This window comes from Dasypus novemcinctus, chromosome 21 (genome assembly GCF_030445035.2).
Source record: "Dasypus novemcinctus isolate mDasNov1 chromosome 21, mDasNov1.1.hap2, whole genome shotgun sequence".
Taxonomy (NCBI): Eukaryota; Metazoa; Chordata; class Mammalia; order Cingulata; family Dasypodidae; genus Dasypus; species Dasypus novemcinctus.
This window is the reverse complement of record NC_080693.1, coordinates 79,607,365-79,631,313: the sequence shown is the minus strand read 5'-3', so window position 1 is coordinate 79,631,313 and position 23,949 is coordinate 79,607,365. Positions and strand designations below refer to the sequence as shown.

General features: G+C 43.3%; 1 protein-coding gene and 1 non-coding gene across 2 annotated transcripts; both read left to right on the top strand.

The window, feature by feature from the left end:
- The first annotated feature begins 313 nt into the window (after positions 1–313).
- On the top strand, positions 314–22,592 carry JPT1 (Jupiter microtubule associated homolog 1). The gene is made up of 5 exons (XM_058284702.2): positions 314–512; positions 8,608–8,750; positions 9,112–9,209; positions 10,120–10,138; positions 22,321–22,592. Exons 1-5 carry the CDS (start codon positions 457–459, stop codon positions 22,467–22,469), a joined length of 465 nt encoding a protein of 154 aa, XP_058140685.1. The 5' UTR covers positions 314–456; the 3' UTR covers positions 22,470–22,592.
- Positions 13,895–14,031, top strand: LOC111765452 (small nucleolar RNA SNORA2/SNORA34 family). The gene has a single exon (XR_002797790.1). It is a non-coding gene; the product is annotated as a small nucleolar RNA SNORA2/SNORA34 family (small nucleolar RNA).
- Positions 22,593–23,949: the final 1,357 nt, after the last annotated feature.

The following is a 23,949-nucleotide window of genomic DNA, read 5'->3' as shown; positions in this document are numbered from 1 at the left end:
TTGCCGGCCCTTACTCCCCCAGAGCCAGCTTTCCCCCTATCAGGTAACTTTTAAGTGCCAGCGAGCACTATTTGTACCAAGCGCGGGGCAGCTTCGTCCTTTGTCCAATCAACTCCGAGATTTGGGGGTGGGGGACAGAAGGCGTCCCCAGACCTTCCCTGTCCAGGAAGGGGGCGGGCTTAGCTGAACAGTGTCGCCGCAGCCTCTCGCGGCGCCGGACGGTGCTCGGCAGCTCGGGGAGCCAATAGGAACGAGAGGAGCCGTTTGAACCAGCCAATGATGGCCGGCTGTGGGCGGGGTTTGCGAGCCCTATAAAGGCGGCGGCTCAGCGGGCGAGCGGTGGCCGAGGCTCCTGCAGCGGTCGCCGGCTGTGGCGTGGAGCTCCTCTGCGCCCCTCGGTCCGACCCTTCCTTCTAGCGTCCTCCTGTCGCGCCGGTCTCTTCGCCCCTCGGCGCCATGACCACTACCACCACCTTCAAGGGCGTCGACCCCAACAGCAGGAATAGCTCCCGGTGAGGCGACCGAGCCGCGGAGGGGCCGGGCGGGCGGCCGGCCGCAGGGGCCCCGCGGGCCGGCGGCCGGTCGTTGGCGGTAACGTGCCCCGCGCGCCGCGCTCCGGCCCGGGTGGGCTGCGGGGCACGGCCGCCCGCGTCGCCTTTGTGCCTGCGGGCGAGCCCTCGGCGCCGGCCCCGCCCCGCTGCCGGCTCCTCTCCATTCATTCCTCCCCCAGAGCGAGGGCTGCGGCCGGCTCGGGCCCCGGAGCAGGGTGCGCTTTCCTGCCTCGGAGCGTGCGGGGCGGGCTCGCCCCCCACCCCGGGCCAGCCGGCGCAGCCCCTGGGCGGTGGTCTGGGACCCCGAGCGCAGCCTCCGGGGCGCCCTGCTCTGCCCCCATTGTCCCATCCCCCCGACCACGCGCTCGGGCCCCTGGTCGGGGACATGTGGCTGGCCCCACGCTCGGGCGTGGCGACCGCAGGGTGCGACAGGGTCAGTCGAGTCTGGGGAGCTCCGGCCTTCGCCGTGCCCCCCTCCCCCAACCCCCAGGCTTCCCCTCGGGCCTGCCCGGCAGGTGGCATCTGCGGTCGGGAGGGGCTGGTCTTGGCGACCCCCGCCCCTTCGGGCCCCGACTCTTCGGCCCTCTTGGAAGAGCCTTCCCTCTCCTAACAAAGGAAAGTGCCTTCTCCTTCCCTCCCGCGCCCACCCCCGAGCGGAGGGGAATTGAGCCAGGCCGCGTGGGTTTTCTGCTTTCCACCCTTCGGACCCACCTTTCTCGTTTCCCCTTTTGACGTGTGTCAAACGAGTTTCTCCCCGGCCGCGGCTCCGCTGCGGGAGGAGGTTTCCTGTTCTTGGGCGGGGCCGGAGACTTCCATTGTCTCCTCGGCGGTGTCTCCACCTGGGAAGCTGGGCCCTTTCTTGCCACCTCTCCCACGGTGTTTTGGGAAGAGGGCACCGCGTATGGCGTTTGGACTGGGCTCCTGATCCAAGCCCTTGCCCAGTAGTTGGAAGGTTTGGGGTTCTGTGCAAGGATTCCACATTGTCTCGGCTATTAATTGCTCGCTGTTCTTTAAGTGGGTTCCAGGTGTTCTGCGATCCTGCTCAAGGCTTGAAGGAAGCTCAGATCCCACATTTTCTGGGTGTATATTCTCAATTGATCACGACCTGCAGGGATGTGTGGCAGGCCCTGGGGTCCTGGGCAAGTGGCACAAAGGGAGCCATTTTGTGGGCTAAGAGACAGATTGAAATAGCAGTATCTCCCAGGCACTGGAGAACTTCAGACAAAAAGCAAGCCTCAACTGAGGAGTCTTAGAAGCATTGGAAATGACATTCCTGTTCAATGAATTTCTTTCCATTTTACAATGTGGAACAGGAGGGATAAAATTAAACAATTAAGGGTTTCTGTGAGGTTGCAGGACCAGGCATAGTGAGGACCTACCAAATACTAAACACTGCTCACCACTCTTCTGTTGTCATCCTTCCAAAGAGGTAATGTTTTTGAGAGGACACTGGAACAAATTGAGCCTGGGCTTTCTCATTTTGTGCTTTGAGGTCAACTTTCTGCCAGTGAGACTTGGGTTGTTGGAATGATGATATGTAACCTGGGGTTTAATCCTTCTGGGTTGAGCTCAGTTTAGTTTTTCATAAAGAATTTCAGAAACCAGATTAAATGAATCCTCACACTTAGATTTTTTGATCTGTATCTGAAATGTGAGACAAATGATATTTGGTTCTGCAGAGTAAATGCTTTAATTTGTCATCAGTTTGCCTCCACTATTCTGCTCTTGTGTTGTCCTTTTCTCAGCATTGTCCTTTCGTTTAATTCCCACCTTTTCTACTGTAATCTCATTCACTTCTCCTAAAGTTCTTTGCTCCAGTAACATTCTCCGGGCTCCACAATAAACATGTTATAAATTTGGGTTGGGAAGGAGTGATCTGTAAAAATCATTTGCAAGCTCTGGGATTTAAAGAGAGTAGGAAGATAAAGAGTAATTTTTTAAAAAATTGCTGTCCACGATACAAGTTCACATTTTTGTTGACAAATAAAGTGATCTTGATTGAGTTATCATATGTATAGTTCAGAAAGAAGAGTAGGATCTTAAAAAAATAAAATTGGAATAATTTCTGTCTTACGCTCCAAATCCTTTGTTTGGGGATGTCTCGCTATTAGAAAACACTGACATCACCATAGTAGCTACGACTTGCTCTTGTAAGATGAACATATACCTCAAAAAAGTTGAACTGGGAAGAGCTTTGACTTTCCTTTAAGCTGGTGTTTTGGTACTAGGGTCTTTTTGTTGTTGGTAAGGCCCAGAATATTTCCTAGCCCATTAGAGTTCTGAAGATTTTCAACTGACCTAAATAATTAATGAAGTCGTTAATTATGATGAGTAAAGAAAACCATTCAACTCTCTAAAGACTGAAGGGAATGATAGTGAAGCAAGTTCAGTTTGATTTGGGGGTACAAATGATAAAAACCTAATTGCTTAAGACTGGAACATGAGAGAAAGCCTATTAAAAATTCATAACATACTTTTAACTGTGATTTAAACAGTTTAATTAAGCAAATCTAAAATTATCATCCTCATAAAATGTATGCCTGAACATATTTATCTTAACTTATATGAGTTTAATCTAAGTAGATATTTCATATCTGAGACTTTAAAAAATGGGGTTTTAAATGTTATAGATGTTTTAAAGGAATGCAGCAGGATCTTCCCCTCTGAGGGGGGAAATAATGAAAATGTATTTAGTGTGACATGACTATTGAGCTTTACTATGGACAGGCACAAATATCAGATCAGGGGAGGATACTAGCAGAACCGTATATAAGGAATATATGATCCTCTAAGGCTAGAAAACAAGAAAACTTGACTCAAAGCACCAACTCTACAATTTGTAGTTTGACAAGAAAAATGGTATTGCCTGGTTCCTCCACTTACCACCCCCATTTTGAGCACCTGTTATGTGCCTGCCAAGTTCTGAGGATTTGGGGTCTGGTCCCATCTCGGTTATTTAACTAATGTTGGATGATTTATTTTATAATTTCCCAGAGCCTGCCTAGGCTCTCCTAAAGATGACTCTATAGAGCCGCTGCACTGGATAGAGCTGAGTCCAGCACACGGCCTGCAGGACCTGTGGGCCAGGATCGTTTTTACTTTTCTAAATGGTTGAAGGAGAATATTTTATGACATGCGAAGATGACGCGAAATTCAAGTTTCAGTGCCTGTAAATAGAGTTTTCTTGGAACGCAGCCACACTGACTGGTGTTCGCATCGCCTGTGACTGCCTTTGCGATGGGAGGGCTGAGTGAAAGCTTGTGACTTCTGAAGGAGCAAGCCTAGCGTCCCTTTCAGCTCTGGTCTTCTCTCTTACCCTTGGAGGTCACTAAGGCTCTAGTGGCCTCCTGGAGGAGGTACAACTTGAGCTAGAAGTTTCTGAGATGGGCTGGGTTTTGAATGGTCATGGATGGCAGCATGGAGAGGGCACCTAGGCAGGAGAAATATGCAGGTAAAGAAAATCAGGTTTGTGCCACCGAGAAGAAAGTGGTCCAACCAGAGTGGTGAAGAAGAGCGGGGAAGGAGGTGTGCTTGAGAGGAGGCCGTGCTGACAGCAGGCAGCGGTCATCAGATCACCTGCTAGGTCTCCCCAGGCCTCCACCGGCTGGCTGGTGGGGGGCAGAGACGAGGCCTGAATGGTAGAGCCTGGCTGAGGAAGCACCGAGGAGGCCAGCAGCTCCTCCCAAGGCAGCGGAGGAACTGGGGTTTTTGCCTGGAGATCCAAAGTGGACACAAGTGCCCACAAAGAGGGATCACGTAAACTGAACAGGAGGAAAAAGGAGTTACTGTCAAAAGAAATTGTTAAGGAGTTCTGAATCCAGAAGCAGTCTTTGAAATGATTTTAGATTAATAGTGATATAGAAAGGTAGGAAGTATAGAAAAGAAGTTAAAATTCACCTGAAATTCCCGACAGTAAGCCACTGAAAACATTGTGAACATACTTTCAAGCGCTTATATCTAGATCTTAATAAGAGTCAAGACTCGTGATTGTCATGTTCCAGATTGACTGTTCTAAGCATGGCATATATGATTTAATCTTTATGTAGTTTTATGAGGTAGCTATTATTCCCACTTTATAGAAGAGAAAACCAAGGCATAGAGAAGTCAAGCAAATTACCCAAGGTCACACAGCTCGATCAGTGTGTACCCTATATACATAATTTTAATAGCATGTAATTGAGTTCATATTTGTTATCCAACTTCTTGCTATTCAGTGTGTTTTGGGCAGCTTTTCATTAATAAAGAGAAATCTCATATAGCTTCCCATTGTATAGATACACTTGATAACCAATCTCTCACTCTTTCATTTTGTTGTTGGTGGTGTTGAGGAAGTACTAGGGCTTGAACCCAGGACCCTTGTACATGGGAAGCAGGTGCTCAACCACTGAGCTACATCCACTCCCCTGTTTCCAAGTTTTGACACATCTTAATATGTGTATCTTTCTGTGTATGTATGGTTGTAGAAAGTTCGTACAAATTTATTCTAATGCTGAGAATTGTTAGCATTTTTTCACTTTTGCCAATCCAATAAACAAAAAGTAAATCCTTTTGTTTTAAATTGCATTTTTTTAGTAAGGTTGAATTTTTAGTATTTATAAGTCCATTTTAATGACCCGTTAGTACTTTTTGTCCATTTTTTGTCTTGTGATTTTTGAAATTATTTAAGAGCTTTATGAATATTAGTAATATTATCCTTTGTTAAATGTTATGTATTTTTGCCTAATTTACTCTATTTTTTCATGGTTTCTGGCTTCTACCATATGCTTAGAAAGTTCTTCAAGATTAACACCATATTCATACATATTTTCTTCCACTACTTTTGTTTTCGTCTTTAAATTGAAATACTGACCTAACTGGCACTTAATTTGGTAAATGAAGTGATCTGGGGTCTATATGTATTTGTTCATTTGTTTAATCAAAATGATTATCCAGTTGACCCAATGTAGTTTTCCCTACTGATCTACAATGCTCTAGGAGCAATATTTTTGAGAGAGAAATCTTTGTATTGACAGAATTATGAAGAGAACTGACAAGCGCCCCACTGTAGCAGAAATTAAAGATTTTTAAAAAATTTATTTCTCTCCCCCCTGCCCCCAAGTTGTCTGCTCTCTGAGTCCATTCGCTGCATGTTCTTCTGTGACCGCTTCTATCCATATCAGTGGCACTGAGAATCTGTGTTTCTTTTTGTTGCGTCAGCTCTCCTTGTGTGTGGCGCCATTCCTGGGCAGGCTGCACTTTCTTACGCGCCGGGCAGCTCTCCTTCCGGGGCACACTCCTTGCGCATGGGGCTCCCCCAGGCGGGGAACACCCCTGCGTGGCAGGGCACTCCTTGCGTGCATCTGCACTGCACATGGGCCAGCTCCACACCGGTCAAGGAGGCCCGGGGTTTGAACCGCGGACCTCCCACGTGGTAGATGGACGCCCTAACCACTGGGCCAAGTCTGCTTCCCTGTAGTAGAAATTAATAGATTCAGTAAGTTGATACAACTTATTTTAAAAATCAGAAGATTGGAACAAGTCCGTTAACAAGCTTGATCTACTTAGACACATGTAGAACATTGGCAAATACAGAATAGTTAGAAAATTGACCATATATTAGACCATAAAGCAAGTCATCAAATTTTAAAGGGTTTGTGTCATACTGACTGTTATCTGTCCTCTTTGTAATTAATGGAAATCAGTAACTAAACTAGAAAGACCCCAAGGTTTGGAAATTTCTTCTAAATAATTTACGTGTCAAGAAGAAAATAATGGAAATAAAATTGAATGGAAGAACAATAATAAAAATATGTTATGTATCACAGCTTGGAATGCCTTGAAAGGTGTACTTAGAAGGAAATTTTTACTTTAAGTATTTAGTTTTCAGCCTTGTCTGACCTAATGAGCCATGTTTACAAATGAACAAGTATTTATTTGGGACCTGGGATGAAATGGATGCATTCCTAGAAAAATGTTTCTTACTCAAACTGACTTAAGAAGAAATAGAATGGAAAGTGGACGTGGCTCAACTAATAGAGGGTTTGCCTACCATATGGAGGGTCCCAGGTTTGATCCCCAGGGCCTTCTGGCCTGTGTGGTGAGCTGGCCTATGCACAGTGCTGCTGCGTGCAAGGAGTGCCGTGCCATGCAGGGGGCCCCTGCGTAGGGTTGCCCCACGCTCAAGGAGCGTGCCCGGCAAGAAGAGCTACCCCACGTGAAAAAAGCACAGCCTCCCCAGGAGTGGTGCTGCACACACAGAGAGCTGATGCAGCAAAGCAAGATGATGCAACAATAACAAAAAAGAGACACAGTTTCCTTGTGGCACCTGATAATGCACACTTACGCAGAAGAACACACAGCAAATGGACACAGAGAGCAGACAATGGGGGGGAAGGGGAGAGAAATAAATAAATCTTTTTTTTTTTTTTAAAGAAAAATAGAAAATCCTGCTACTCCTGTAACCAATAAAGGAATTGAATTGGTAGTTACAAAATCATCCCACAAAACAATGTCAGTTTTCTTTGTTTTTAGTGGTGTCAATAAAGAATTACATTGAGTTTTTCCAGGGAGGAGACAAATGGTTCAAAATTATGGCAGAAGGATTTGTAAATATGAAAGTACTATATTTCTATGTTGAATAAAAAGCTACAAATGATGTCAAAGAAATACATGTATAGAACTTGCCCTGAAATCTTACACTTACTTCCTCATGTTGACTCCCCCTTCTGGCTATTCACTAATGTTTGTTGGTGAGAATAGTAAAATACAAGTAGCTGTTTGCTCTCCTGGGTCTTTTAAACTAGTTAGCTTTTTTTTTTTAAAGCAATTTTTAAATTTTAAATTTTAATTTATTTCTCCCCCATCTACCATCTGCTCTCTGTCCAATCGCTGTGTGTTCTCCTGTATCTGCTTGTATTCTCATTAGGTGGCTCTGGGAACCGATCCTGGGACTTTCCGGAGCAGGAGAAAGGCAATTACTCTCTTGGGCCACCTCATCTCCCTGTTCTGCTATGTCTTCTTATTTTCTTTCCTCTGTGTCTCTTGTTGCGTCATCTTGCTGCCCCACCTCTCCATGTTGACTGGCATTCCTGCACGGGGCGGCTTTCCCATGCAGGGCAGCACTCCTGCATGGGGCCACATTCCCTGTGGGCCGGAACTCTGCGTGGGCCAGCTTGTCCTCACCAGGAGGCCCTGGGCATCAAACCCTCGACCTGCTAGATGGTAGACGGGAGCCCAATTGGTTGAGCCACATCTGTTTCCCACTAGTTAACTTTTATATGTATATGCTTTCTATTTTGATTTTAGTTGAAAATAAAAATGGAAATGCTTCTTTTTTTTTTCTTTTTTCTTTTTAATTTATCCCTCCTCCCCATTGTTTTGTGCTCTCTGTCTGCCCCGTGTCTGTTCATTGTATGCTCATTTTCTTTTTAGGAGGCACTGGGAATCAAACCCAGGACCTCTCATGGATGTGCCAAATGGCTTGAGCCACCTCCATTCCTGCTTGTTGTATCTCTTATTGTGTTTCTTTGTCATGCCTCTTCATTGTGCCATCTTGTTGTGTCAGCTCGCCGTGCCAGCCTGTCACATCCGCTTGCTGGCTTGCTAATCTTTAGGAGACATTGGAACCAGAACCTGGGAACTCCTGTGTGGTAGGCAGGCGCCTAACTGCTTGAGCCACATCTACTTCTCTGGAAATGCTTTTTAAATGGGAAAAAAATAAGTTGTGTTTCTAAACTTCATTGTAAATATATTCTCTAAATCCTATAGGGCAAGGTCCATTAGCAACTCTTCAAAGAGGACACCAGGTTGTTATTTGTGATGACTTTCAGGCTGTTTTAGCTGTTTTGTGTGATGACTTAGTACAAATATTGTGAAGCAATGTGTGCATGCACGTTGATATCCAGCATTGGACCTATGCTGTGATGGAAGCAGTGGCTTCTTCCCATTAGAAGCTCTTCTTTTGTAAGGTACAGGGGACAGGATGAGCAAGGGAAATGAAATCAAAGGCATGTGAAACTATTTCTGCCCAGAAATGTTTTGGTATGATCTGAAATTGCGGTTTTGCCGTTATTTCTAGGGTTTTGCGGCCTCCAGGTGGTGGATCCAATTTTTCGTTAGGCTTCGATGAACCGACAGAGCAACCTGTGAGGAGAAACAAAATGGCCTCTAGCATCTTTGGGACACCTGAAGAAAACCCCCCTTCTTGGGCCAAGTCCACAGGTATTGCTTTTATCTGTAATCTCTGTTCAGAGCAGTGGCCGTGCTTTCAACAACCTCAGCTGGTTTTGTATTGATGGGCAAAATTCTAGCTTTTACTCGTCAGAAAGTAAACAGCAGTTCAAGCTCATTAGAGGAAAGACTGATACTAAGAAACAGAAAATACTGAGGGTCTATTTGATGCGTTAGAACAAGGCTTGAAGTCGATTTGGTTAGTGTCTTTAGAGAGATTTTAAGCCATGACCTAACCTCCTGAAGACTGTTTTCCTTGTTTTGTAATATGAGACTAACACATAATGTGAATTACTAAAAAAGTGATTTCCTGTAGGTCTTCTACCTTAATAAAGTACATTTTGATTTTTAGGTGCCAAGTCCAGTGATGGTAGGGAAGATTCTGAGTCATCTGGACCCCAGAGAAGGAACTCTGCTGAAGCGAGCTCTGGAGACTTCTTAGATCTGAAAGTAAGTACGATATAACATAAAGAAAAAGAAAGCCTTTGAGATGAATACAATTTGGAAGTTACATTCCCCCCTCTTTTACTAAGAGTTTCAATTCTGCATTGGAATTTTACCTAGAGGTAATTAGGAATTAAACTGGAACATATTGATGATGGAAGATTAACAAATAGAGCCAAGCCATAAAAGTGAGTTAATGTGATCTTGATCTGGTCAGATGTCTCTTTGACCCTTCAGTATTGAATTTCTGGAACTTCTGGATCACACTTACTTCCCTAGTATCATAGATATGGTAGCTTCTCTGAGTTCAAGGCCTATGAGAGTTGGTCACACATGTTGCCCTGGTGCTTGAGTTGAGCTCTGGGAGATGGTGCAGGTTTTACCACGGCTGAGTCTGCAGGTGAACTTGGCCACAAAGCCTCCCGGGTGTGAGTCTGGAAAGCCCCAGGCCTGAGCAGGTCCTCCTAACGGGAACCTCAGAATGCACTGGGGCATCAGGTCTGCACATGGGGCAGAGATGGAGAAGGGGCTTTGGAATTGATACAGGCCCTTCAACAGCTAGATGAGGAAAAGAGCGAGAAATGGAAAAATGGATTTACCAGTTTACCATTCTGACAAAAGATGCTCTGAAATGGCCATTGGTAATAGATCATCAGAGTAAATGCTAAGGTTTTTTGGTATTTGAGGGGTGGGTGTTACTGGCACTGAGGCAGTTTGTCATACAGAATTTTTATAACATTGTCCCAAGTCGAAGAAAGGTTGCTCATTATAATGTAGCTTGACCCTATACTTTATTGCATCAAAATGAAATTTGGTTTCAAATAGATGTTAGCTGCTATGAACTGTGACTTTTATTTGTGCATGGCAAATTAAAATTTGAAGAAAATTAATTTTATTTACTTTTTAAATTTTCCAGGGAGAAGGTGACATTCATGGTGAGTACTTCTGAAGAATGAATTTCTGGTTTTAAAAATGGTTTTAGGACAGATCTGAATTTTTATTAGAATCCTGTCTTAGGGAAAGAGACTGGGAAGTGAAACTTTTTTATTTTTTATTTTTTTTTATTGACTTTGTAATAATATTACATTAGGGGAAGTGAAACTTGACCTTACCCTTAGGGCTGACATGTTTTGGGGCAGAGAGGAAAATAAAATGAAACTAAAAAGTTAATAAACAGCCACATTTCGTGTCTGCCAGAACTGAGGTAAGTATTAGAAATGTACTGGAGAAGGATATGGTAATGAATTTTAATTCCTTTCACAGGTAGTTCTAGGAAAAAGACTGGAGCACCTTCTAACAATATATGTCGGTTAATCAGGTCCATATTCATTACATTTAATGGGAGATTTTTAGTAGTGGACTTTGACATTTCAAGCTCAGCTCACATCATTTAATTTATATCACAGATGATTATTCCATAAGACACTGGTAGCCTGTTAACCTTGAAAATGAAAATTTAGGGGCAGATGTAAATTGTCAGCATCCATCTTAATAATTATATGGTGGAAATGAGCTGTAATTTGCTTAGGTAATTTATTTTATTATTATTATTATTTTTATTTCTCTCCCCCCACCCCCAGTTGTCTGCTCTCTGTGTCCATTTTGCTGTGTGTTCTTCTGTGACTGCTTCTATCCTTATCAGCAGCACCAGGAATCTGTGTTTCTTTTCATTGCGTCATTTTGTTGTGTCAGCTCTCTGTGTGTGCTGTGCCATTCCTGGGCAGGCTGCACTTTATTTCGCACTGGGTGGCTCTCCTTACGGGGTGCACTCCTTGCGCATGGGGCTCTCCTACGCGGGGACACCCCTGCGTGGCAGGACACTCCTTGCACGCATCAGCACTGCGCATGGGCCAGCTGCGCACAGGTCAAGGAGGCCCAGGGTTTGAACCTTGGACCTCCCATGTGGTAGGCGGACGCCCTATCCAATGGTCCAAGTCTGCTTTCTAGTTAATTTAAATATCTCATGTATTTACTGGAACTCCTCTAAAAGTGCTAGAGAACTGCCGCTGAGCACACCGAAGGCTCACCCGCAGCAGGGGGCAGTGGCGGCTGAGGTTGGCTTGAAGTGCAGCCGTCACCAGGCCCTCTGGCCCAGGAGGAAGAAGCAGCTTTCCTCAAGACTTGACCCACTGTTAGGTTTGTGACACAGCCCTCACAAGTGCAGATGTCTAAGAACCACATTCTTCTCCTTCCTCTCAGAGAGCATTTTTTGATGAGAACTGGTTTCGAAAAGAGAATGCTGAGAGCCTTGGCATTTCCTGTGTATTTCCGGAGAAGATAGATTAGTTACTGTTTGTGTCTGGTTTGTTCCGTTTGAAAAGATGAAGGTAAAATCTTGTAGGCTTCTTGATTGTGCTGCTTTCCATATCCTGAAATTCTTTCCGCATCAGACCTTACTTAGCAAAAACCGGCTAATCTTTATTCACTAATTCTGGCTAATGGAGGTAGAATTAAAAATTTGGGAGCCTGGAGAGTGTGTGGTTGGTTATATCTGCCCAACTGTTGCTGAAGAACCAGCATCTGTCTAGCTAGATGACTTTCTCACAGTCACTCATTGAATGTGATAGAAGCTTTTCCTCATCTACCCATTTGATGAAATTCACATACACCTCACCCCAGTCTCTACTGGGGGCCTTTCGGAAGTTAAACTCCCTTTGGGAGGTGCCTAACCAGCTCTGGCAATATTCTGAATTCCCATCTAAAGTGGAATTGCATTTTAAGGAGAGCTGTTGTGAATCTGTGTGTAAAGAGGTTATGCTATGAGTGGGATAGCTTCTTATTTATTTGAAGAAATGGAAAGTAAAAAGAATCTGTTGATACTTATCATATATAAAAATAGGCATTTACAAATATAATCTATCATCACTGACTACTCGTGAGCAGTCACAGAATGTGTGACCCTCAGCCAGCCATCGGAATCTTCTAAGCCCAGTTCTTATCAAGGTTTTGTTTTTGGTGGAGAAGAGTTCTCTGAGAGATGATATTTTATTAAATAAATAGCAGACATCAGTTTTTCCATATTGTACTATTAGATTTGTATCTTATTTTGTATCTTTTTATGTCAGTCTTAATTGACATGTAATAACAGCTTTTTTTTTTTTTTTAAAGATTTATTTATTTATTTAATTCCCCACCCCCACCCCTGGTTGTCTGTTCTTGGTGTCTATTTGCTGCGTCTTGTTTCTTTGTCCGCTTCTGTTGTCGTCAGCGGCACGGGAAGTGTGGGCGACGCCATTCCTGGGCAGGCTGCACTTTCTTTTCACGCTGGGCGGCTTTCCTCACGGGCGCACTCCTTGCGCGTGGGGCTCCCGCACGCGGGGGACACCCTTGCGTGGCAGGGCACTCCTTGCGCGCATCAGCACTGCGCATGGCCAGCTCCACACGGGTCAAGGAGGCCTGGGGTTTGAACCGCGGACCTCCCATATGGTAGACGGACGCCCTAACCACTGGGCCAAAGTCCGTTTCCCAACAGCTTCTTATCAACATTTGTTTACACATAATTTCTTGTAAGAACCATGCCAGGTTCAAGTTCGTCCTCATTTAGAATTTTCTTATCCTAATAGCTTTTCTGAGACTGGGTTGATTCTGCAGAATATGACTAGGAACGTTTTATTCCTCTTCGTTGCAAAGTCTCAGGTCACTTGCATTTACCCACACGAGCCGCTCCAGAGAGCCCTGGTGAGGTAGTGAGAAAGGTGTCTGCTCAATGCTTAGTTTTCCCCGTCTCTCCTGCCCCAGCTCAGTTTCCTAGAGATTCTCCAGGTAAATAGCTCACGGTCAAGTGTAGAAGATAACAAAAGTCCTTACTTAGTTTTTTCTCTGGTCATCAGTTTTGTCACCTGATTCCATGTTCCCAACTGCTGCTACTTTTAGGCCTTTTGTCACAATATGCCAAGGGCATTGTAATTGACCATCTGTATGGAGGAGTAAAGATTAACTCCAATTCTGCTATAAAGTTTACTTCAAAGCAGCCTGTTCAGATCAGTTTTAAATAAAATAGGTTTTGTTTGGATATAAGGAAAAGTTTACCTTGACCTTTTGAGTAAAAACACAGGAATGCTACCAGGAAGACTTTGGAATTGTCATCTTGGGAAATCTTTACAAAAGAGGGAGAGAAATCCAAGTCCCTGCCTTCAAGCAAGTTAGGGGTTGCTTGATGTGATCTGTCACAGTTTTTTTTTTTTTTTAATGTTACATTCAAGAAATATGAGGTTTGTCACATTTCTTGTGCTTCTATTTCTTGATCCTTATAATGAACCATTTTTAATATATTCAGATATAGGCGTTTTGGGTCAGTTAACTTAAGGATGTGCCAAAGAAGAAAGAAAACTCAGGAGTATATATAATTTGTATTATAGAAGCATTTTTGTTTAAAGCCCTATTTTTAAATTATTAGATGAAACAGACAAAAGCCTTCTCTGTCAAGTTGCTGTAAAAGCTTACTCTCATTTCCTATACTTACCTCATTACAGACTAGCAGCAACCAACCCTCCGTTGCCTCAGGCAGAAGTACTTCTGTCTGAGCAAACAAAAATCTCCCGGGAAGGCTTGCCTGCTGTTTCAGTCTGTAGGCTCCTTATCTCCATCTGTGTGTGGTGGTGGTGTTTTTTTCTTTTTTCCTTTTTTAAAATTTAAAAAACTTTTTCAGATATGTGGGGTAATAGCATTTTATGGAAGTAAATACCATTGTATTGGCCCTGAATCAAGGCCGGCAGTTTGATGGAGCTGTTGGTTTCAGACAGGAGCCTAAAGAAATGTCTTCCTATGGTCTGTTGGCCATTTCAGAACTTTGGAAATGTTATGGTCAATTCATTAGAAAGAAACATCTGAGTCATTGGTAATAGATGTGAGCTAATACTTATTTGCAGTCTTAATAAGAACTGGGAATCCAAAATATAGGGATCCTTGATTTAGCATGTTCGTTAGAATTATAATGCAGTTAAACTTAATTATTACCAAAACACACTGTGGAAGAATTTTCCTTCCAAAACAATAAGACAGTTTTAGACTGTTACCTTCGTTTGAGTATTGTCCCTTATTGTATGGTCAGAGCCCTAGCTTTGTACATTTTAAACTTCATTCAATGGTGAGACACCGCTTGTTTCCAAAAATGATATATTTTTCCCTCATTTCAGTTAATTTGTCTTTGAAACTAACTCTTGATTTTGCTATGGGGCTATATTTACCTAATATGGTAATAATGAACTACAAAGATTTTTTAGTTCGTTGAATTGTGAAAGTACATCTTTATTATGGACATTGATTGAAAAACATGATTTCACTGGACGGGCACTAGTGAATTAAATGTGATAATCTTATTATATGAAAGGCATGGATTTTACTGGATTTCATTACCTGGTGAGAGAGAGCAAATATTTGGAAAGTAAGGTGTATTTTCTTTAGTAGAAAGATGAGAAGGAGAACTTTCTTTTTTTGACAGGAAAAGAAAATTTTTATGTTCTGTTTATTAAATACGTTGCCAATTTATTAATTATACAACAAATGTCTGATACAGGATTACTATCCCTAATATGTAAAATGCTTATACAAAATGTAATTAAAAACTAAAGATAAATGCTTAAAACATAATTGGACAAAGGCTATTTATGGACAGATTTCAAAGATAAGTGGCTGATAGCTAAAGTGCTCATCTTCACTATAAAGAAATGAAATGAACAAGAAAATGTTTAAATCTGTGAATTTAATATTTAAATATATTTTAAAAGAAAAAAAATACCCTTGAAAATTGCAAGATAATTTTGTATCCTTCAGAAGTATTCATTAACTGCTTGATGCAGACAGACAATGGAGAATTCAGCTAGATCTTTTACTGTCTGTCAGATGTGCAACAAATGAAACACTTGAATTGATAAGTTAGCTCAGACTGATTTATGGTCTATATTCTCTGTTTTGGGTTTTTTAAAAATATGGGTTGCTTTTACGTTGTGTGTTTTGTTGCGTTGTTGTTATTAGCAGTAAATTGTTTCCCAGGTTGTTTAAGGGGCCCTTATTATAGGACTTAAGTACTTAATGTTGATGTACCTCTTATATAACAGGAAGACAGCAGTAGGAAACTAGTGGGTGACCTTTCTCTCTAAGCTTTAGATCTTAACCACGAGACCTGTCACTTTGGGAAACTTATTAGACCTTTACTCTTAGTTGAAGAATAAAGAATATTATTGCATCATGTTTCATTTATAGAATGTTTGAAAAATTCCTAAAATGAAATGTTAAAGTAGCAGTAGCATATTTCTGAGATTTTGTTGTGTTTTCTTTTTCCTTCCTCTCCCCCCACCCCAGTTGTCTGTTCTCTGGGTGCATTCGCTGCACGCTCATTGTCCGCTTCTGTTGTCAGCGGCACGAGAATCTGTGTTTCCTTTTGTTGCATCATCTTGTTGTGTCAGCTCTCCGTGTTTGCGGCACCATTCCTGGGCCGGCTGCACTTTCTTTCGTGCTGGGCAGCTCTCCTTATGGGGCGCACTCCTTGCGCATGGGGCTCCCCTATGCAGGGACACCCCTGCGTGGCAGGGCACTCCGTGCGCGCATCAGCACTGCACGTGGGCCAGCTCTACACGGGTCAAGGAGGCCCGGGATTTGAACCGCTGACCTCCCATGTGGTAGGCAGACACCCTAACCACTGGGCCAAGTCTACTTCCCTTGTTGTGTTTTCTGATCGAAGGGTATAATTTTTAAATTTAAAGACCTTTCTTCAGAGTCTGAGTTGAAGAAATTAAAACTTGGGACAAAGACATTTAGGAACATAGACTTTTATCATTTAGTCTTTGAGGTACTTAAACGAAATTTTTAAAAAAATCACTGGTGTCTGGCCTGAGCCCATACAATGTGCTTATGTAGTGTGATCAGTATTGCTGCTTCATTGGCCATGGTTTTGGAACTCTTAAACTAGGAGAAGAAGAGAATTTAAAATTGTCTTTTTTTTTTTAAGATTTATTTTTTATTTATTTCTCTCCCCTTCTCCCCGCCCCCACCCCCACCCCCACCCCAGTTATCTGTTTTCTGTGTTCATTTGCTGTGTGTTCTTCTTTTTGTCCGCTTCTGTCGTTGTCAGCAGCATGAGAATCTGTGTTTCTTTTTGTTGCGTCCTCTTGCTGGGTCATCTCTGTGTGTGTGTGGTGCCACTCCTGGCCAGGCTGCACTTTCTTTCGCGCTGGGTGGCTCTCCTTATAGGGCGCACTCCTTGCACGTGGAGCTCCCCTACACCGGGGACACCCCTGCGTGGCACAGCTCTCCTTGCACACATCAGCACTGTCCGTGGGCCAACTCCACAAGGATCAAGGAGGCCGCCCGGGGTTTGAACCGTGGACCTCCCATGTGGTAGGCGGACGCCCTAACCACTGGGCCAAATTCGCGTCCCTTAAAATTGTCTTTTAACCTTAAAATAGTTTCTCCCCAAGTCATATGAGTTAGTGTTCAGCTGCTTGCTAGTAAAGGTTAAGTGTGTGTGATTATTCTAAGGAAAGTTTTAGTAGAGTTTTATAACATAAATTAATAGCATCTTTATTACCACAGAGCTTCTGGGTATATTGAAATATCATAGACTAGCCATGGAAAATAATCACAAGGAAAAATACATTGAATCTAAGTTCATTTGATTTTTTTCCTTTTTAATTATGTTTGTTCATAGTAATGAAAAGCAAAACAAATCTGTTAGTGTATTTAGCATATCACAGGGATATTTATTTTTTTATTTCTTCCCCTCCCTCCACTGTCTGCTCTCTGTGTACATTTTGCTGTATGTTCTTCTGTGTCTGCTTGTATTCTCGTTTAGGTGGCTCCAGGAACCCATCCTGGGGCCTTCCGGAGTGGGAGAGAGGTGATCATTCTCTTTTGCCACCTCAGCTCCCTGGTCTGCTGCATCTCTTATTTTCCCTCCTCTGTGTCTCTTTTTGTTGCTTCATCTTGCTGCGCCAACTCTCCACGTGGGCCAGTACTCATCATGGGGCAGCACTCCTGCATGGGGCAGTATTCTGTGCAGGCCAGCACTCTGCATGGGCCAGCTTGCCTTCACCAGGAGGCCCTGGGCATCGAAACCTGGACCTCCTATATGGTAGACGGGAGCCCAACTGCTTGAGCCACATCCGCTTCCCTTAAGACTTTACTGTTCATTATGGTAATTACAAATTACGTGTGGCTATTTGAGTTTAAAGTTAAATTAAAATGAAATAATAGTAAAAATTCTGTTGTTTCAGCCACATTTCAAGTGTTCAGACAGGACATTTTTGTCCTAGCAGGAAGTTCTATTGGATAGAACTGCTAGTTTGGAATTTCAGTAGCAAAATTTATTAATATGCTTCTTGGGAATTTTATAAGTCAGAGTCAATGTATCAAGCAGTATCTAAGATACTGATAACAATACTCTTCTTATGACTTTAAAAGTGGAAAATGCTCAAGTAATAGAAATGACAGTGACCTAGTCACTATTAGTACAGATACATAGGGGAAGGGTAGACTGTTTTTAAATCATGTTGGGACATTTGCTTATCCATTTTTTTTTTTAAGTCAACCTCACCTGGTAATCATGGGAGAGAGATGAAAAAAACATATTTCACCCATCCAATTTGGCAGATATATTTATATTTTTTAAGAAGATTTTTATTGAGATATATTCACATATCATATAATCTATCCAAAGTATATAATCATTGGCTTTCAGTATAATCACAATGTTGTGCATTCATCACCACAAAAAATTCTAGGGGAAGCAGATGTGGCTCAAGTGATAGGGCTTCTACCTACTATGTGGGAGCACCGGGTTATATCCCTGGGGCCGCCCAATGAAAAAGAAGAGAAAGCGTGTCTGCATGGTGAGCCAGTGCCCACGCGGCAAGCCCCAGTGCCCTCGCGGTGAGCCAGTGCCACGCAAGTGAGTCACACACAGCAAGATGATGACGCAACAAAAGAGAGACGAAGGGGAGTCAAGGTGAAGCACAGTAGAAACCAAGAACTGAGGTGGCACAATTGACAGGGAACCTCTCTCCTCATCAGAGGTCCCCAGGATCGAATCCCTGGGATAATCCTAGAGGAGAAAAAGTGAAAGAGAAATAGATACAGAAGATCACGAAGCAAATGGACACAGACAGCAAAAACAGCAGGGCAGGGATGGGGGACGAAGGAGGGGAAAGGGGAAAAAAAGTAAAAAAAAAAAAATTTTAGAACAATTTCATTATGCCAAAAAGAAAAACTCCATACACCTTAGCAGTCCTTCTCCAGCTCTACATAACCAGTAATCTAATTTCATCTTTTTTTAAAAAGATTTATTTATTTATTTATTTCTCTCCCCTCCCTCCCCTACCCCGGTTGTCTGTTCTCTGTGTCTATTTGCTGCGTCATCTTCTTTGTCTGTTTCTGTTCTTGTCAGCAGCACAGGAATCTGTGTCTCTTTTTGTTGCGTCCTCCTGTTGTGTCAGCTCTCCATGTGTGCGGCGCCATTCTTAGGCAAGCTGTACTTTCTTTCTCGCTGGGCGGCTCTCCTTAAGGGGTGCACTCCTTGCATGTGGGGCTCCCCTACGTGGGGGACACCCCTGCGTGGCGGACACCCTTGCGTGGCAGGGCACTCCTTGCACGCATCAGCACTGCACATGGGCCAGCTGCACACGAGTCAGGGAGGCCCGGGGTTTGAACCGCGGACCTCCTATGTGGTAGACGGACGCCCTAACGACTGGGCCAAGTCCGCTGCCTAATTTCATCTTTATAAATTGATTTATATTTACATTTTATATAAATGGAATCATACAATATATAGTACTTTGTGTATGGTTTCTTTCACTCAGCATAATGGGTTTTTTTGGCCTGATATTAACATCTTGTAACATTAACATTTATTTGTTCAGTTTCAGAGAAAAAGTCATATATGCAATATTACCCATATTCATATTTCACGTGAGGTTTTACTATGCTCTATAGTCCCACGTTACATTTTGTAGCCTAACTTTTATTAATATACATGAAGTTAGATTTTCTCTTTCAACCATTGTTATATCCATATAATAACACTGCTAGTTACTGACACTATATTATGTTTTCACCTTTTCTATTCATTTCCAAAGATCTTTTTTACCAAGTCTGCACAAGGTAACCCTCAGCTTTTCATTTTCTAACTTCATTCTATTTTCTGGTGACCCATATTCAAGTTATTAACACCATGAGATTACATAGTAAATTTAGTTCATGGTAGCACATTCTCACTATATTTGTCCTTTTGTGTCTGGCTTGCTTCACTTGCATAATGTCCTCAGGTTCACCCATGTTGTCATGTGCTCCATGGCTTCATTTCTTCATATAGCTGCATACCATTCCATCATGCGTACACACCACAGTTTGTTTATCCATTCATTGGTTGATGGACACCTGGGTTATTTCCACATTTTGACAAACATGAATAAGCCATTATGAATGTCGGTGTGCAGATGTCTTTAATGTCACTGCTCTCAGTTCTTCTGGGTATAGACCCAGTAGTGGTATTGCCGAGTCACGTGGCAAGTCTATATTCAGCTTCTTTAGGAACTGCCACACAGTCCTCCCCAGTGTCTGTGCCATTCTACATTCCCACCAACAATGAAAAAACATTCCTATCTCTCCACATCCTCTCCAACATTTGTAGTTCTCTGTCTTTTTAATAGTGGCCATTTGATAGGTATGAAATGATATCTCATTGTAGCTTTGATTTGCATTTCCCTAATCACTAATGCTGTTGAACATTTTTTCCATGTGTTTTTTAGCCATTTGTATTTCTTCTTGGGGCAAATTTATATTCAAGTCTTTTGCCCATTTTTAAATTGGGTTGGTTGTCTTTTTATTGTCGAGTTGTAGTATCTCTATATATCATGGATATTAAACCCTTATTGGACATGTGATTTCCAAAGATTTTCTCCCATTGAGTTGGCTGCTTTTTCACCCTTTTGACAAAGTTCTTGAGGTTCAAAAGTATTTTAATTATGAGGAGGTCCCATTTATCTATTTTTTCTTTTGTTGCTTATGGCTTTGGGTATAAGATTCAAGAAACCACCACCTACCACAAGATCTTGAAGTTGGTTTCCCATATTTTCTTCTAGTAGTGTCATTGTCCTGGCTTTTATATTTAGGTCTTTGATCCATTTTGAGTTGATTCTTGTATAAGGAGCAAGATAGGGGTCCTCTTTCATTCTTTTGGTTATGGATATCCAGTCCTCCCAGCACCATTTGTTGGAGAGACTGTTTTGCCCCATTAACGTGGACTTGGTAGGTTTGTTGAACACCAGTTGGCCATAGAGGTGAGGGTTCATTTCTGGACTCTTAATTCTATCCCACTGCAATTAACATGTATATCTTTATGCTAATACCTTGCAGGTTTGTTGATTTTTTAAAATTAAATTAATTTTTACTTTATTTCTCTCCCCTCCCCCCAGTTGTCTGCTCTGTGTGTCCATTCGCTGTGTGTTCTTCTGTGTTCGCTTGTATTCTTGTCAGTGGCACCAGGAATCTGTGTCTCTTTTTTTGTTGTGTCATCTTGCTGCGTCAACTCGCCATGTGTGCGGTGCCACTCCTGGGCAGGCTGTGTTTTCTTCGCTCAGGGCGGCTCTCCTTTCGGGGCGCACTCCTTGCACATGGGGCTCCCCTATGTGGGGGCCACCCCTACATGGCGGACAGCCCTGCATAGCACAGCACTCCTTGCGCGCATCAGCACTGCACATGGACCAGCTCACCACACGGGTCAGGAGGCCTTGGGTTTTTGTTTTTGTTTTAATAAGATGACTTTTTATTTATTTCTTTTAAGATTTTTAATTTTCTTTTTTTTTATTTCTCTCCCCTTCCCTGCTCACCGCCCCCTCCCCAGTTGTCTGCTGTGTCCATTCGCTGTGTGTTCTTCTGTGTCCGCTTGTATTCTTGTCAGCAGCATCAGAAATCTGTGACTCTTTTTGTTGCATCATCTTGCTGTGTCAGCTCTCTGTGTGTGCGGTGCCACTCCTGGGCAGGCTATACTTTTCTCACATGGGGCGGCTCTCCTTACGGGGCGCATTTCTGGTGCGTGGGGCTCCCCTACGCGGGGACACCCCTGTGTAGCACAGCACTCCTTACGCGCATCAGCACTGGGCATGGGCCAGCTCATCACATGGGTCAGGAGGCCCTGGGTTTGAACTCTGGACCTCCCATGTGGTAGGCAGATGCGCTGTCTGTTGAGTCAAATCCTCTTCCCAATACCATGCAGGTTTGACCACTGTAGCTTTGTAATATGTTTCAAGGCCAGGCAGTGAAATTCCTCCCACATCACTCTTCTTTTTTAGAATGTTTTTGGCTATTCAGGTGTACTTTCCCATTCAAATAAATTTGGTAATCCAGTTTGGCGCATTAAAGTGAGGCGGTTATCAACTGGTAGTAAAGATGGAAGGAGAGGACACTCACGTGGGGTTGTGGGGTTACAACTGGGCTTCTTAGGAGGACAGTGTGTAGTGTCTTCAGATCGAAGGTGGAAACCCTTGTGTGGAAACCCTGGTGTGCCTCCCCTTAGGCACACATTACAGCTTTGCAACGGTTGGGTTGGGTTTTAGTTTTTTACTGTCAATAGAAGATGAGACAAATGTGCTATAAATTATATGCTAAAATACTATAAAGCAATTAAACAGGATTCATTAATTAAAGGGGTGAATTTCAAAAAGTGAAGAAACAGAAGTTATTCCATTTATGTTAAATACAACCAAAACAGTACCATGTGTTATGTGTGGCTCTGTATAAATATATGTAAAGTAAAGATGGACTAGAAAGCTGCACACACCCAGTAGTGGTCCCTCTGGAGACAGAGGTGAAGCCACATGGGGAGAGGAGGGTACTGGGGGTCAGGGAGCCATGGCTTTATCTGTGACGTTCTCATTTGAAAACCTTGTCTTCATAGATCTGTGTATAGAAGAGAACATACGCAGAAAAAGGCGTGGAGCCTCATGGGCCAAACCTTAACAGAGGGTGATTCTGGGTAGTGAGGAAGCACTGGGTGCTTGTTGCTTTCTGCTTTATACCTCTAGGCATGTTTCAAAACCTCCTCGGCTTGGGGTGGGGTGGGGTGGGGGGGAATCTTAGTCTCTTTAACTGGAAATAGTCATAGCTCCAATTTCATTTTCTATTCTAGAAAATGTGGACACAGACTTACAAGCCAACCTGGGACAGAGCGAAGAGAAGCCCGTGCCCGCCGCGCCCGTGCCTAGCCCGGTGGCACCAGCGCCCGTGCCGTCCAGAAGAAACCCCCCTGGCGGCAAGTCCAGCCTAGTCCTGGGCTAACTCCGATTCTCCTGAACTCTGTCGTTTTGTTTGTTCGTTTGTTTTCTCCATGCTTGTGAACTGCACAACTTGAGCCTGACTGTACATCTTTTGGATTTGTTTCATTAAAAAAGAAGCACTTTATGTACCGCTGTCTTTTTTTTTTTTTTTCTTTCCTTTTCCTCTTTTAAAGAACAGGGTTCGCTTTCTCTGTGCTGACTCCACTGGGTCTGGTGGCCATGGCATGAGTGTTTTTAGTAGTAGATTTGAGGGAAAGCTTTGTGACACTTAGTCCGTGTTTCTAAGGGCAAGTAGTTTGGTCCCAAACGTGTTCAAGGATCTTTTGTACTGAGGTTTTTAAAACCCTTTTCTTGTCAGCTTCCCTTGGGTTTGCCCAGCCTTGGTGGGCCAGGCCAGCCGGCAGTCTCCAGGCAAGGTTCCTTTCAGGCCCCCAACTCGCGCAGTTGTCTTCTGCAGAGCCTTCTCCTCAGTGTCGCCCTAATTACCAGTGTGCTTTGCTAAAAGCATCTCTGTTCCACTGTGCCACACGGAACTCTAGAGGCCTGCGCCTCATGCCTTGCTGCCTACAAAGCAAAGAAAATGCCTTTTACTTTTAGACCATAAGAAACAAGCCAGATACTAACCTGACTGGCTGACAAGCAGAGCCTGCTGCTCTGGTGCAGAGGACGGCTTAGGCTATACAATCAAGCTGGAATGGGAAGCGGTGGAGCAAGCAAGGGAGGGGCTCGCGCAGAAGCGGGTCTTCAGCAAGGAATGTGTCCCACAGGGGCGTGTTTTGTATAAAATAACTTGATGCTGTGTGCATGATGCTGGTGCTCGACCATGACACGAAAGTCTCATCTTTAAAATGTGTGTTGTACTTTACGATCCTGGACTGTTGCTTAAACAATATACCCATTTTGAAACATTGTGTTCTGTGTCTTCTTTTTGAGGTTGTTTGAAGGTTTCTGCCTTTTTCTTTGTTCCTAGAAATCATTCTGCCCAATGATTTGAGGAGTGATTTAAAATTAGAAAGGCTAAAGAAGGCCTAGCGAGAAATGGGTCTTTCTCTAAAGAAAATTCTTTAAAGAGAATGGGTTTAAGGTCATAACATGAGTTCAAAGTACCAAAATGGTAATTAACTCTGCTGGCTAACTGTGGTAGTAAAATACAGGAAGAATATGCATAATTGATTCCAAAGACACATATCAGCCAATGTATTTCTGGTGCCCCTTGCCACTGACCCTGTGTGCTGGGCCGTAACATTTTACATTTTCAGATGTCTCCACACCTGTGTGGGGTTTTTCAGTGGTGGGCAAAGAAGGCTCAAAGGAAGAGCCCACGTAATTAGCAGGGGATGGGGGTCTGAATCCAAGTGAGATGGGAGCCAGAAGATTCCAGATCAATATGCTATATTAAATGTCCAAATCAGGCACAGTTAGGACCTGGCTTTAGTGCTAGCTGTGCTGCTGCTCCACTCTGAGTCTTTGGACTTTTCACA

What these genes read in the sequence shown, in the direction of transcription:
- JPT1 (XM_058284702.2), top strand. Translation starts at nt 457, where the DNA reads ATGACCACTACCACCACCTTCAAGGGCGTCGACCCCAACAGCAGGAAT. An exon ending in AACAGCAGGAATAGCTCCCG is followed by an intron (nt 513 to 8,607) that starts GTGAGGCGACCG and finishes CGTTATTTCTAG; the next exon opens with GGTTTTGCGGCCTCCAGGTG. An exon ending in TTCTTGGGCCAAGTCCACAG is followed by an intron (nt 8,751 to 9,111) that starts GTATTGCTTTTA and finishes TTTGATTTTTAG; the next exon opens with GTGCCAAGTCCAGTGATGGT.